This window comes from Bos javanicus, chromosome 3, assembly GCF_032452875.1.
Source record: "Bos javanicus breed banteng chromosome 3, ARS-OSU_banteng_1.0, whole genome shotgun sequence".
Classification (NCBI taxonomy): Eukaryota; Metazoa; Chordata; class Mammalia; order Artiodactyla; family Bovidae; genus Bos; species Bos javanicus.
Genome location: NC_083870.1, coordinates 8,586,583 through 8,601,394, shown reverse-complemented (window position 1 = coordinate 8,601,394; position 14,812 = coordinate 8,586,583). Strand labels below are relative to the sequence as shown.

The 14,812-nt window shown below is 44.5% G+C and overlaps 1 protein-coding gene across 1 annotated transcript in view; it reads right to left on the bottom strand.

The window, feature by feature from the left end:
* The window catches only part of F11R (F11 receptor), a 45,223-nt gene that overhangs the window by 17,923 nt on the left and 12,488 nt on the right, over window positions 1-14,812 (bottom strand). Inside the window, exons 2-3 of the mRNA XM_061401105.1 lie at window positions 11,512-11,577; window positions 6,558-7,273 (exon numbers count right to left, since the gene is read on the bottom strand). Of these exons, the coding sequence (XP_061257089.1) occupies window positions 6,558-6,618 (61 nt within the window). The 5' untranslated portion in view covers window positions 6,619-7,273; window positions 11,512-11,577. The remainder of the gene's footprint in view (window positions 1-6,557; window positions 7,274-11,511; window positions 11,578-14,812) is intronic.

The window sequence follows — 14,812 nt, the reverse complement described above, 5'->3', positions numbered from 1 at the left end:
CATTTGTGTAATGGCCAAGTATGTATTAAATATTTTAAGTTAAAGAAAAAAGAGTGGGAAATGGAAGTTAAAAAGGAAAGAAAAAAAAAAATCAGATCACAAGAAGCAAAGAAAAAGAAAACATAGCCAGAAAGGGGAAACAAAAGCAAAGGCAGAAACAAAGGAAGAATGATCAGGAGTAACAAGAACGCACCAGGAAGCACAGGACAATGAAAAACAAAGGAAGAGTGATCAAGAGTAACAAGAACACACCAGGAAGCACAGGACAATGAAATAAAACTTAGAAGGTGAAACGAAGTAACAGATGAGTAAGAAACAGGAGATTACAATCAAGATCCTGTATATGAGTCTGATAAATTTCAAGGAGAGAAAAAAGGCAGGAAGAAATGTGAACATATGCATTGGATTGTCTCATGAAAAATGTTTCGAGGAGAAAGAAAACCACCCTGGAAGGCAAGTATTATTGTTACCATCCCACTTTATAGATGAGAATACCGAGGCTTTTTCCTAGTTGCCCCAAATCACTCAGCTGCAAAGGAGGTGGGAATCTTAACCCAAGTCTGCCTGATTCTGAGTCTTCAAAACTACTGTACACAGCGTCTCCAGCAGAGAAGCCGGGAAACACCATTCACCCTTCAAGATTCTGGGCCAGTGTCCCTCAATCCATTATACCTTCCCCCAGTCAAAATTAATCTCTCTCCAGCTTCTAGGAATATAACCTAAGAAAATAATCAAAGGTAAGCTTAAAGATGTATATTCAAGGACAATTTAATGTTATACAGCAAAGAAAAAAAAAATGCTCAGCAAAAAGTGAACAATAAAGTAAATTACAGGATAGTCATACATTATAATACTATAGAATGGATTTTATTTAAAGCATTGTTTGCTCAAAAAAAAAAAAAAAGAAAGAAAGAAAAAAATACATATATGGCCATGATTTGCAATAATACCCTACCATCATAGAACATTTATGTTCCTGTCCTCTCTGTCATGGAGGTAGTCACCCATTTCATTTAAAACTGATATTCAGTCATTAATAATCTAAATGAGAAGGGCTCTATAACAGTTTTGTTTTTTGCCACTGGAATTCCTACCTAATTTGACAAACTGGCCATAGCTCAAAGTAGTTTAGTACACAACTTGGCTTAAACACTGGTATGTATGGATTTCTGTTGAGCTGGTATGACCTAAATGAATATATGCCCACAGGGCCAAGGCTTAAGGAAAAGTCAATGGCATCAAACAGCCATTTCATTGTTTTCCAATATATTTTTGCAAAGGTCAGCTACACCACATATTAATCATAGAGGAAAGATTAGAATAAAGCCAGCAATCAGTGTTATCTCTAGAGAACAGGATGTGATTTTATTTTCTCTATATCCCTCTGTTTTCCGATTTTCTGCGTTGAATATCTATGATTTCTTAATAAAGAATTTATCATTTTGAAAAGTAACTGTTTCTCTATGTTCCCCAAAGATTCTGTACTTCGATGACTGCCCCTGACGCATGGTGCTCTGTATTCTACTTAGTAAATACATGTCTATAGTTCCTTAGAAACAGAGAAAACGAGATACATTTGTATCTTCCCCTGTTCTTAGAGCTGTGCTTTGCCACCAAAGCAGTGCTGTGTTAATGAGGTAGTCAGAGGGTGGAGGCATCCAGATATCTGACAGAACCCAACCCGCCAACCTGTCCCTGTAAACACAGGTCAAACCCACAACAGAAAAGCTACTTCCTTCTACTGCTTTATTAAGAAAACTTTGGTCTCAGTATGCAGTCCTGTTAATAATTAGAATTTTCCTTAAGGTGTTTTCATGCAATGAGTTTGTTTGGATCCATGTAAAAACAAACAAACAAAGGAAGGAAGGAAAAGGAGGGAAGCCAGGAAGCCAGCCAGCCAGTCTCTGGTTTTCTCTAAGAATTCATCCAAACTTCCCCTCTAGGCAGATGAGCCTCACAGGACCCACCAGCCTCAGAATAAGCCAAAGCCTCGGAAAGCCCCCAGATACAGCATGCTCACAGTTTTCAGCTGTTGGCTAATGGTTACAAATACCTAACTGCCCTCAGAGTTTCTTAATAGCAGAGGTTATTCATTTTTTAATTCCTAATCTCAGCACAGTGCTCAGAACATAGTAAACACCAATGCTTGTTGGATTAACAATTGAATCTGACATTACAGTGCAATTAGAACCTGGACCCAGGGCTTCCACCCGCGGTTTGCTCTTTCCTTCCCACCACTCACCCTGTAGAGACTGAACTCACTCCTGGGGGTTGAGGTGGGACAGATAAGGAATGCGTGGGCAAGAGGAAAGCTGTGTGAGCCAAAGACTGGCTGGGCTAAGTCTAAACAGTCAGGCTTGGCTGTACTTTAGATGACGTGGGTCAACTGACACAGCCCTCTGAGTACAGCGGAGAGTGGCGATGGCTCTGTAGGACAGGAAAGCTTTCACTCCATTGCTCCCTCCAACTCTCTCTCAGCAGAATTTCCAGTTCTACCAGCTCAGCTCTCCTCCCCCACCCACCTACTCATTACAGAGCAGGCTGTGCCTGCCTACCCAGGGCTCACTCCAAGGGCCTGGCATCAGACTTCTGGCCAGCCAGCTGCTTCCTCCCATCTGACCCCCACACTGTAAAACGAATGACACCAGGCGGACTTTGGACAGAAACCCTGCTTATCAGGGAGTCCCAGGCAGATGAACTCTGAGTTTTCAATGCCTGGAAAACCCCAGTGTGTTGTATCCACTCACTTTACTTCTCACAACCCTCTGACAACACTGAAACCTCTTCCACAGTTACATTTGACAAGTGGCCATCCAGCTCTTTCCTGAGCCTCTAGAGAGGAAACTGGGCTGAGTTTAGAGATCCCCAAGGTCTCCCCTCAATGCTAACAGAAAACAAGCCCAATTTTTTTCCTAATCTCTCACATAAAATGTACGTAGCTTTTAAATCTGTCCTTGAGCAGGAGTGTCAGCTCTTCTGAATCCAAAGAATAGATACCTCTTAAACCAGAGGACTTGGGGAGGAGGTGGGGAGAGGGGTGGAATATTCTAACAGCCAAGGCCACACCAACAATATGAAAAGAACTCCAGGGCATATCAAATGAAATAAACAAGATACAGGATGGAATACAATGTATAGAGGGTGCCTCCTTTTGTGTCAGGAAAGGGAAAAGAAAGCAATATATATTTATATATACTGATATTTGTATAACAAACCACTGGAAAAATACACAGGAAACTAGGGGAGGTGTGAACCAGGTGGGAGTGATAACCCCACTCGTTTAATATTATTTTGATTCTCGAACCACGTTAATGTATTAATCTCTTCTAAACAGACAAACATTGTTGTTTGGTTTTTTAATTACAGCAGCTCCACCCCGAGCTAAAACTAGGCTGGAGATACCAGGAAATCCCAGATCACAGGAAACTGAAGAGAAATGTCATAAGGGGAAAGCGTTCTGGAGCAAAGAGAGAAAAACTAATAAGACACTGGAATTCCACTACCACTCACTTCCTTGTTTCACCGTGTGGCGTCACTAGTTTCTAGGTTCTGGTTTCGAGGGAACAATTCTTTCATGGGAGAACCCCCCGAAGAGGGAGGGGAAAGGAGTGACTCACCAATCTACAGTTTGAGGTGAGTCTAACCCTGAACAGGAGAGCTAGAAAGGCTTGAGTCCAAAATATCGATATGAAACAGCCAGACTCCCAGGCTGACCCAGACAGGCTCAGGGCAGCAGTTTCTCCCTGCTGGAATGCCTCAGTGCAGACACTTCAGGAACGGGTGTGTGTGCAAACCCCAGGCTTCCAACCAGGTTTCCACTTCCCCAGCGGTCACAGCTGACACACACCATCTTGCTAAACAGAAATGCCTCTTCCTGCCTAGGAGATAGCTGGAAACTTTTTTTAAGCACAGGCTCTCTAGGGGGAGGGAGGCTAGTATTCCTGGTCACCAGTTTTTCTTTTCCCAGGCCCAGTTCTCCCAGTGTTTATTCTCCAACCCTGTCCCAGCAGGTTCAGGCCTTCTTCTCCACTAGATTCCCCAGGCAGGGGTAGGGCCACTACTTGATCTTTTCTTCTTCCTCCCTGATGACAGAGTCCAGGTGAGGAGCAAGGACATGCAGGCATCCTATACAAGCTTCCAATTTCCCAAGGGCAGAGGACAGACCTGATAGGCAAGAAAGCCTCTACTTTTTCACTCTAGCCATTTGGAATCTAGCAGGGTCCCTCCCTGCTTTCTCTGACCTGCTCTACTATGGGCAGCATTCTTTCACCCTCACAAAATCCAAAGTGGGGTAAGAGCTGCCCACTAATAATCGCTTTCATGGATGTCATGAAGCTATTATCCCAGTTGATCCACAGGATGAGGTTAGGACAAGTATTATTACTCCTGTAATACTCTTGTATTACAGATGAAAGACTGAGTTACTAGACTATGATCACAAATAAGCCGGAAAGTCAAGCCAGAACCCAGGTGGGGGGTGGCCTGGTTGTTATTTCCATTCTCACTGTGCTAACCAAATAGCATCTCCCAGGTCTAGCCCTATTTACATGTGACAAGGTCAGTTCCTCCATCTTCTGGACACGTTACTTCCCAGGATCCATCGCCCTGTCAAGCTAATACAATATCATCTCACGTTCCCTCTAAACCACTGTTTATTGATTCCCTGAGCAGACTAGAGGGGATCCCCAAGCTCAGAAGGGTGATATCACAAGGCTTTCAGTGTCAATCTGTGACAATATATTGTGGGGTTATTCTAGAAAATGAGGGGGAAAGAGGAAAAGGGAGAAGGATGCAGTTCTAGGAGTCTTATAAGCCTGACAAATACTGTCACAAATACAGTTACTCAGAAATTTCTAGGTTGGGAGGTGGGGGGATGAGTACGAGGGTTGACGGGGTTGGCAAAGTGTTTAGTACTGAGCACCACAACCAACAAGAAAATGACTATGGGTGTCACTAGCAGTTCTAAGATACAGACAAGTAAATGGAGAAGAATGGGAGGGAAAGAATGGAAATTGAAGAAAGGGGGGAAATGGAGGAGTAGAACGAAAGGGAGAAGTGAAAAAAGAAAGAATCTAGTGAGAAAGAAAAATTGAAAAAGGCAGGTGAGACCGTGGACTCTGGAGCAGTATCCCAAACTGATATTTTGATATGCTGGTTCCTGTGTCACAGGGTGCCTGAGGTGGGCCCCAGGGTAGAAAAAGGAGAAGTGAGTCAGGAGACCTTGGTTCCAGTCCCAGGTCCTTTGGTCAGTCTTACCAAGTCATTTCCCCTCTTTGTACCTGTTTCCTGATCTGTACAATAGGGGGAGGGAGGATCTGATTTGTTACTGGTCCAGTCCATCCCAAGGGTTAATGTTTTTGCGATGAGAAACAAAGAAGTCAATGCATCTGTCTAAGGGCACCCTTCACACTAAGCAAAGTGAATTATCTTGTAACCACCTATATTGGTCTTAATTGTTCATCTCTTCTACATTTCCTAAAATAGGGATCTCGAGGAGGAAATGGAGATTCTTACAGACCCCCTGCCGAGGAGGAAATGGAGATTCTTACAGACCCCCTGCCGACACAACTATTCACAGTAGCACACACAGACGCTCAAGAATCAGGTAAGGGTACAGGTGCTGACACAGGTAGACTAAGGCACAAACCATAAACTCAGTCAGGCCCGAGCACAACTATAGACAGAGGCCTGCCCCAGCGAGGGAGCCTCATTGTTCCACAGGAAAGGGAGTGTACAAAGGCAACAAAATCTCTCAAACATGGCCAGAGGGGAGGGCAGAGTTCTGGCTCTGAGAAGGAACCAGCCAACCAAAAAACAGGACCTTCCCCTGGGAATGGTCTCTCAGTCAACAACATTTATCAAGGACTCCTGAAGTAAATTACGCTAGAAAGGAACTCTGAATGCTGTGCTAAGAAATTTTAGATTTCAATTTTATATATTTCCTTCAAAAAAAAAAAGGTTTTGCAACTGGACACTTTTCCTGGAGCAACCATGCAACCCAGAGGTTTGGGAAAAGCTAAAAAGACCCTTCAGCAACAATCAGGCAAAGGGACTTCCACTCCAGTCGACCTCCATTAGATTTTCTCTGAGGACCCTTCAGGAGCAAAACATCCCAAGACAGTCAGGGGACGTGAGGCTCCCGACTGATCTCGGATGGTTTGCGGATGTTGGAGGGGCAGGATGGCCCTTCCCTGATGCTTGATCCCGGCTAGGCAGCGCCCCCGAACCCACCAGCACTCACCAGTAAGTGAGAATGGAGGAAAGGGGAACCAACCTTTCCCCATTATTTTTGGTAAAAGTGCGGAAGAGGCAACTCCCTCCAGGTGGATGTAAGAGGGGATCCTTATTCATAAATGTGGGGGAGGGGAGCCAGCCACTCACCAGAGGAAGGGGGAAGGGAAAAAAGAAGGACGAGTCTAGGGTGGAAAAGAGGACTAGGAAGGTGAGGCAGACAGATTTCAGAACCCCTCCCCTTTCGGGAGCCAGAGGTGTGGGGAGCGCCTCCCTCCAACCTCCGATCAGACGCACAGATTACTCCGAAAACTCCGGGAACTTACACAGGATCATCGACGTGAAGAGAAGTAACTCTGTACTGCCGACTTTCGCCTTTGTACCCATCACGATCAAGATCCCGATGCGACAGCAGTCACTGCGACCCTAGAAGCAGACACCAGCTTCGCCCACAGCAGCGCGGGGACTAAACTCCAGACGCCAGGTTGAGCCCAGCCCGGCCCTTCCCTTCACGCCCGATTGGTCGGCGCCGCTCCTCTGCACTTTCCGATTGGTGGAGGGAGCCGCCGCTCCTCTGAGTGATTCACCGTCGCCAGGTGCAGTCCCGCCCACTACTCCTCGTAAGGCGGATTGGAGCCTTTCCAAGCCCGATCCGCCCCTGATTGGGCCACGAGACTGTCGCGTACGGAGACCCAGGCCTCACCTTCTGCAGGTGAGGACTCTCTGATTGGGCGGCGTTCCTGAAGTAGGGACTTGACGACTGGCTAGGCTCTGAACTGGAGCCGGAAGATTATTAGAAGAACACCTTAAAGGAGGTGGTCGGGAAAGTAGTTGGTCTGTGGGACGCGAGAGGGAGAGGCCTGCTTTTGTTTGTTCGTTGTAATTGTCTGTTTGTTTATTCGGAATTTAAGTTGCAGCTGCAGAAACCTTGGTCCAGTCCTTTGTCAAGTGAAAACCACGTGTATTAATATGTGAGGGTCGGGAGAGAAGACCCTCAAAGTGTGTTCCTCTGCCCACTCCACTCGCAGGATTCAAGGCCGCGCTAGAGGAGGAAAGGGAAGAGGGGAATGAAGCGCTCAGTTCGGTAGTGGGAAGGGCAGAATCGAATCACCAAACACACCCAGATAATAGAAACTGACCTACAGATACTATAAACATCACTGTGACTGTGGGTATGTCCTTTACACATGTTTAATCAGCAGAGGTCTGCATGCATTTCAGTATTACTTATCTTCTCACTGCGGATAACTGCGTGCCTGCTGAACCCTTTTCTATAGGCTATGTTGATACTGTTAATATTTATATTGTTACATCGTTTTTATTTGAAACCCATTCTCAACACCTTTACTATTTCTAGTTTCTAATATTTTACAATGATTTTACATTGTGATCGTAATACTTTTTTTTTTTTTTTGAACTTTTTGGCTGCGCAAGGCTGCGTTCAGGATCTTACTTCCAGATCAGCAATTAAACCCACGCCCCCTGCAGGAAAAAAAAATAGGAAAGTCCCTATTTTTTTCTTAGTATATCCAGGTTGCCCGTGGGAAAACTTCCTGAACTTTATCTCACTGCAAGTAAGAAGTCCATAGTGAAGTGAAGTCGTTCAGTCGTGTCCGACTCTTTGTGACCCCATGGACTGTGGCCTACCAGGCTTCTCCGTCCATGTGATTTTCCAGGCAAGAGTCCTGGAGTGGGTTGCCATTTCCTTCTCCAGGGGATCTTCCCCACCCAGGGATCAAGACCAGGTCTCCCGCATTGTAGGCAGATGCTTTTACCATCTGAGCCCCCAGGGAAGTCCATACTTGTATCCAAAACAGTGGTATTTTTTTGACCTTTTGCTCTTTCATCTTTGTCCCATTCCTTTGGGCTAAAAGTTCTCTTCACGTTTCACCCAACTTAAAGCAATGTTTATCAAGCTCCTATTGGGTGCTGTGAGGGAATACAAATAAATATAAACCATAATCTGTGACTTCAAATGACTTACAGTTTACTTCCAATACAATACAGGAAACAGGACAATATGTATCCAAAAAAGAAACTTAAGTTTCAAAAGAGAAACACTTGCAACACTCTGGTCTTTAGCCTCAAGGGAATTTAAAGTATGTGTATGTCTTGGAGAGACATACACATCAAGTTAAATATGACAGTAAAGACAAGAGAGAAGAGCTTAGAGAGGGGACCAGGAACTCTGGACTGTGATTGTCAGAGAAAATTTTAAGATGGGCGAACTTAAGCAGGGATTTTATCTATTTATATGTACACACTGTTGTTGCTTAAACCCTGAGTTGTGTCCAGCTCTTTTGTGACCCCATGGACTATATATAGCCCATCAGGCTCCTCTGTCCATGGGATTTCCCAAGCAAGAATACTGGAGTGGGTTACCATTTCCTTTTCCAGGGGGTTGTCCTGACCGGGGGATCGAAGCCGTGTCTCCTGTATTTGCATGCAGATTCTTTACCACAGAGCCACCAGGGAAGCCCTAACAGTGCTTTATTTGTTTATTTTTGGCTGTGCTGAGTCCTTGTTGCGGCACACAGGCTTTCTCTAGTTGCAAAGAGCAGGGGCTACTCTCTAGTTGCAGCCCATGGGCTTCTCTTTGCAGCAGCCTCTCCTGTCTTGGAGCACAGGCTCTAGGCACACAAGCTTCAGTTGTTGCCGCATAAGGGCTCTAGAGCATGGGTTCTGTATTGTAGTTCACCAGCGTAGTTGCTCTGTGGCATGTGGAATCCTCGGTCACCAGGGATTGAACCTGTGTCCCCTGCATTGGCAAGCAGATTCATAGCCACTGCGCAGAGGAGTCCCTCAAGCAGGGATTTAAAGGAACTCTGAGACTGATCAGTCTTAAAGGTCATTTAGGTCACTTTCTCAGCCTTCTCAGAAAGGAATTCAGTGACAAAGTGATAGGTAGTGGATCTATTTAGGGAGAAACATACTCCACAGCATCAGGACCATCTGCCATCTCAGAAGAGGCCCAGAAATAAAATATGGTTAGTTTCTATGGGCTGGGTAATTTCATAGGCTAATGACTGGGAAGATTATTTCAACTGTTTCAGGGAAGGGGCAGGGATTTCCAGAAATTAGGCCGCTGCCCTCTTTTTGACCTTTGATGGTTAGCCTCAGAACTCTCATGGTGGGTGTGTCATTTAAATGCTAATATATTACAAAGGCTTCCCTGGTGGCTCAGATAGTAGAGTCTGCCCGCACTGTGGGAGACCAGGGTTCAATCCCTGGGTCGGTAAGATTCCCCTGGTGAAGGAAATGGCAACCCACTCCAGTATTCTTACCTGGAAAGCCGCATGGATGGAGGAGCCTGGCAGGCTACAGTCCATAGTGTTGCAAAGAGTTGGACACAACTGAGCGACTTCATTTCATATTACAAAGACTGTATAATGGGGCTCAAGGGCTTCCCAGCTGGTGCTCAGTCAGTTCAGATGCTCAGTCATGGCCGACTCTTTTCGACACCATGGACTGCAGCATGCCAGGCTTCCATGTCCATCACCAACGCCCGGAGCTTGCGCAAACTCATGTCCATCGAGTCAGTGATGCCATCCTGGTGTAGCCACATGTTCTGGGAAACACTCACTCAGAAGGACGATGCAGATAGTGGAGTGCAGTTTATTACACCTGTGGGCCCAAGGAAGAGTTTTCTCATAGCCAAGGACCCCGACCAGGTTTTGTGAAAACCTCATATACCCTAAGCCTACGTGCCCAAACCCACCTCCCCAAATTCCCTGAAACTAGTCTGAACAAAGGAAAAAAAAAGATATAATCAAAGTTAATGGTGATTCATATGCCTTAAGCCTAGGTAGTTAAGAGTGGACAATTATCAATAGGCTTGTGGTCATACCCCAATAAGCATAATAGAATGCATGATTCTATTCAGTTACACAGATAATTAGGGTATTCTTTTAGGCATGGAGAGCCCTGGGGCTCTTCCTTCTGGGGGCTGGTTTTCCAGTTGGTATGTCATTTCCATCGATGTTGGGCATATAGCTCAAAGTCCACAGTCTGGTCAAGCTGGAGTCCTGCTTTCAAGGTAGTGCCTGTTCTGTTTCCTCTTTCAATCCAACCATCTCATCCTCTGTCATCCCCTTCTCCTGCCTTCAATCTTTCCCAGGTGGTGCTAGCAGTAAAGAATCCGCCTGCCAACGAGGAGACACAAGAGATGCAAGTTCCATCCCTTGCATCCCATTCCATCCCAGGGGGTCGGGAAGATGCCCTGGAGTAGGAAATGGCGCCCCACTCCAGAATTCTTGCCTGGGGAATTCCATGAACAGAGGAGTCTGTCTGTAATGGTGCTCAAGGTCCACTGGAAGTTGAATTTTCCATCTAGACCTTGTGGGTTCTAAGCAGTTTTTGTCAGGGCCGATGTTTATATCATTCTTTTAAAGGTTGTTCCCTGTCCCCTTCCCTCCTGTTTCATTTCAGATAGTCTTCATATTGTTACACTGAAACTGGTTTCACCTCTTGGTATCACACCAATAGACAGCAAAGCCAATGATCAGGAGAAGGAAGAGTTTATTATCACTAGCAGTAAGTAAGGAGAGCACCAGGGATTTTTCCCAAAGTAGCATCTCCCTGAAAAGCAAAATTGGGGAACTTTTAAGCTAAAAGTACACATATATTCAGGAAGGGGCTTGAGGAGAGAACTTAGCATAGAATTGGGGCAACGGTTGACAGAGTCCAAACTTTAGTTGATTGGAGTCAAAAGGGTCAGCAGCATCATTCCATCCTGCACCTATGTGGAGGTGTTAGTTCCACACAGGACCTATTATTCCGTATATCCCTTGAGGAGGAACTAGGACTCTGCTCTTTCATTGTACTATTATTTGCCTTTTCTCTGTTAGTGCATTCCTTTGTTCCTTAAGATGATTAATTACTGAGACCTGTTGAAGGGTAAGCATAGCTCCAGGCTTAGATCACAAAAAGTCTTAGGCCAAAATGACTTCTCTTATAACAAGAAAGCCATTAATTGTTCTCTTTCTCCAGAGATTCCCCTAACTTATCTGCTTACAAAATGGCACAGATTCACATGCCCCCCAATTAATCTCACTCCTCTGGATAACCCCTTGTTTATTATTTTACCAAGAACGGAACCAGGCGCTAGAGAAACTGTCTCTCTAAGGGATAGACAGATCTCAGTTAAAACCCAGTTCCCCAATCTACCTATCTGTCCTTGGCCAGCTCACATTTCTCTGACATTTTCTCCATTCAGAAGGCAGTTATGATGATGGCAATATTGTCCTTTTTCTATTCTAACTACCTAACAATATGACTTACCTTAGGACAGGGAAGCTGGCATGCTGCAGCCCATGGGGTGGCAAAGAATCAGACACAGCTGAGCAACTGAAAAACAACAATGGCAAAATAAGAATTAAATAATATAAAAGATGTACTATGCTTCCTTAGCACAGGGCCTGGTACATTTTAAGAACTGCAATGGTAGTTATTTTCATCACTCTCATTTTCAGTCTAAGAATGCATTTGCAACCCCATACTTATGTCAGTTAATCTACAACAAAGGAGGCAAGAATACATGATGGAGAAAAGACAATCTCTTCAATAAATAGTATAGAGAAAACTGGACAGCTATACATAAAAGGATGAGATTAGAACATTTCCTCACACCATATTCAAAAATAAACTGAAAATGGATTAAAGACCTAAACATTAGACCTAGAAGAGAACATAGGCAGAACACTTTTTGATGTAAATCACAGCAATATATTTTAGATCAGTCTCCTAAGGCAAAAGAAATAAAAACAAAAATAAACAAATGGGACCTAACTAAACTTAAAAGCCTTTGCACAGCAAAGTAAAAGACAATCTAGTGAATGAGAGAAAATACTTGCTGATGATATGATCAATAAGGGGTTAATATCCAAAATGTACAAACAGCTCATATAACTTAATATCAGTAAACAACCCAGTTTTGTTTATTTTTTGGCTGCACTGGGTAACATGTGGGCTTAGTTGCCCCCAGCACATTGGGTCTTAGCTGCTCTACCAGGGACTGAACCCATGTCCCCTGCTTTGGAAGGCTGATTCTTAACCCCTGGACCACCAAGAAAGTCCCTATTTTTTTTAATGTATTTTTAATTGGAGGATAATTGCTTTAAAATGTTTGTTAGTTTCTGCCATACAACAATGTGAATCAGCCATAGGTATATATATATCCCCTCCCTCTTAAACCTCCCTCCCTAATCCACCATCCCACCCCTCTAGGTTGAGGAGAGCACCAGGTTGAGCTCCCTACCTCTGGGTTTTAAAACAGCCCAGATAGACAACCTTCCAAAGAAGACATACACATGGCTAATAAGCACATGAGAAGATGCTCAACATCACTAAATGTTCAGTTCAGTTCAGTTCAGTTCACTAACTCCCAGAGTTCACTCAAACTCACGTACATCCAGTCGGTGATGCCATCCAGCCATCTCATCTTCTGTCGTCCCCTTCTCCTCCTGCCCTCAATCCCTCCCAACTTCACGGTCTTTTCCAATGAGTCAACTCTTCGCATGAGGTGGCCAAAGTACTGGAGTGTCAGCTTCAGAATCCGTCCTTCCAGTGAACACCCAGGACTGTTCTCCTTTAGGATGGACTGGTTGGATCTCCTTGCAGTCCAAGGGACTCTCAAGAGTCTTCTCCAACACCACAGTTCAAAAGCATCAATTCTTCGGTGCTCAGCTTTCTTCACAGTCCAACTCTCACATCCATACACAACTACTGGAAAAACCATAGCCTTGACTAGACGGACCTTTGTTGGCAAAGTAATGTTTCTGCTTTTTAATATGCCATCTAGGTTGGTCATAACTTTCCTTCCAAGGAGTATGTGTCTTTTAATTTCATGGCTGAAATCACCATCTGCAGTGATTTTGGAGCCCAAAATAATAAAGTCTGACACTGTTTCCCCATCTATTTCTCATGAAGTGATGTGACCAGATGCAATGATGTTATTTTTCTGAATGTTGAGCTTTAAGCCAACTTTTTCACTCTCCTCTTTCACTTTCATCAAAAGGCTTTTTAGTTCTAATACTTCACTAAGTATTCAGTTCAGTTCAGTTCAGTCGCTCAGTCATGTCTGACTCTTTGCGACCCCATGAACTGCAGCATGCCAGGCCTCCGTGTCCATCACCATCTCCCGGAGTTCACTCAAACTCACGTCCATCGAGTCGGTGATGCACTAAGTATTAGAGAGATGCAAATCAAAATCACAATGAGATCACCTTACACCTGTCATAATGATTATTATCATAATGTCTATGAAAGTGAAAGAGGAGAGTGAAAAGTTTGGCTTAAAGCTCAACATTCAGAAAACTAAGATCATGGCATCTGGTCCCATCACTTCATGGGAAATAGATGGGGAAACAGTGGAAATACTGTCAGACTTTATTTTGGGGGGCTCCAAAATCACTGCGGATGGTGATTGCAGCCAGGAAATTAAAAGATGCTTACTCCTTGGAAGGAAAGTTATGACCAACCTAGATAGCATATTGAAAAGCAGAGACATTACTTTGCCAACAAAGGTACATCTAGTCAAGGCTAGGGTTTTTTCAGTGGTCATGTATGGATGCGAGAGTTGGACTGTGAAGAAAGCTGAGCACCGAAGAATTGATGCTTTCGAACTGTGGTGTTGGAGAAGACTCTTGAGAGTCCCATCGATTGCAAGGAGATCCAACCAGTACATTCTAAAGGAGAACAGTCCTGGGTGTTCTTTGGAAGCAGTGATGCTAAAGCTGACACTCCAGTACTTTGGCCACCTCATGCGAAGAGTTGACTCACTGGAAAAGACTGATGCTGGGAGGGATTGGGGGCAGGAGGAAAAGGGGACAACAGAGGATGAGATGGCTGGATGGCATCACCAACTCAATGGACATGAGTTTGAGTGAACTCCGGGAGTTGGTGATGGACAGGGAGGCCTGGCGTGCTGCAATTCATGGGGTCACAAAGAGTCGGACACGACTGAGCGACTGAACTGAACTGAACTGAGTGATTAACAAGTAATATTAATGTTATTATAAATACTAAGTATAGTCAATTTACAGCAAACTAAAACCCACAAGCCTCTTATTTTTTAATAAGATTTATTTTAATTTATTTATTTGACTGTACCAGGTCTTAGTTGCAGCATGTGGGATCGAGTTCCCTGACCAGGGATCAAACCCAGGCCTCCTGCCTTGGAAGCAAGAAGCCTTAGCCACTGGACCACCAGGGAAGTCCCAGCTTTTTATTTGTGCTTGAACTACTATTAAACCAGATCTCTCACATACTATCTTTATACAGTTGTGGGATTTTGGCCACCCTGTACAGCATGCAGGGATCTTAGTTCCCCAGCCAGGGATCAAACCTGTGCCCAGCACATTGGGAGCTCAGAGTCTGAAGCACTGGACCACCAGAGAAGTCCGTATACAATTTTTTAAAAATATTTAAATTCGTTTATTTGGTTACATCAGGTCTTACTTGCCGCATGTGGGATCTAGTTCCCTAACCAGGGATGAATCTAGTCCCCTGACCTGGGAGCTCGAAGTCCTGCCGCTGGACCACCAGGGAAATCCCCCTGTGCAATTTTAACCAAAGTAGATTT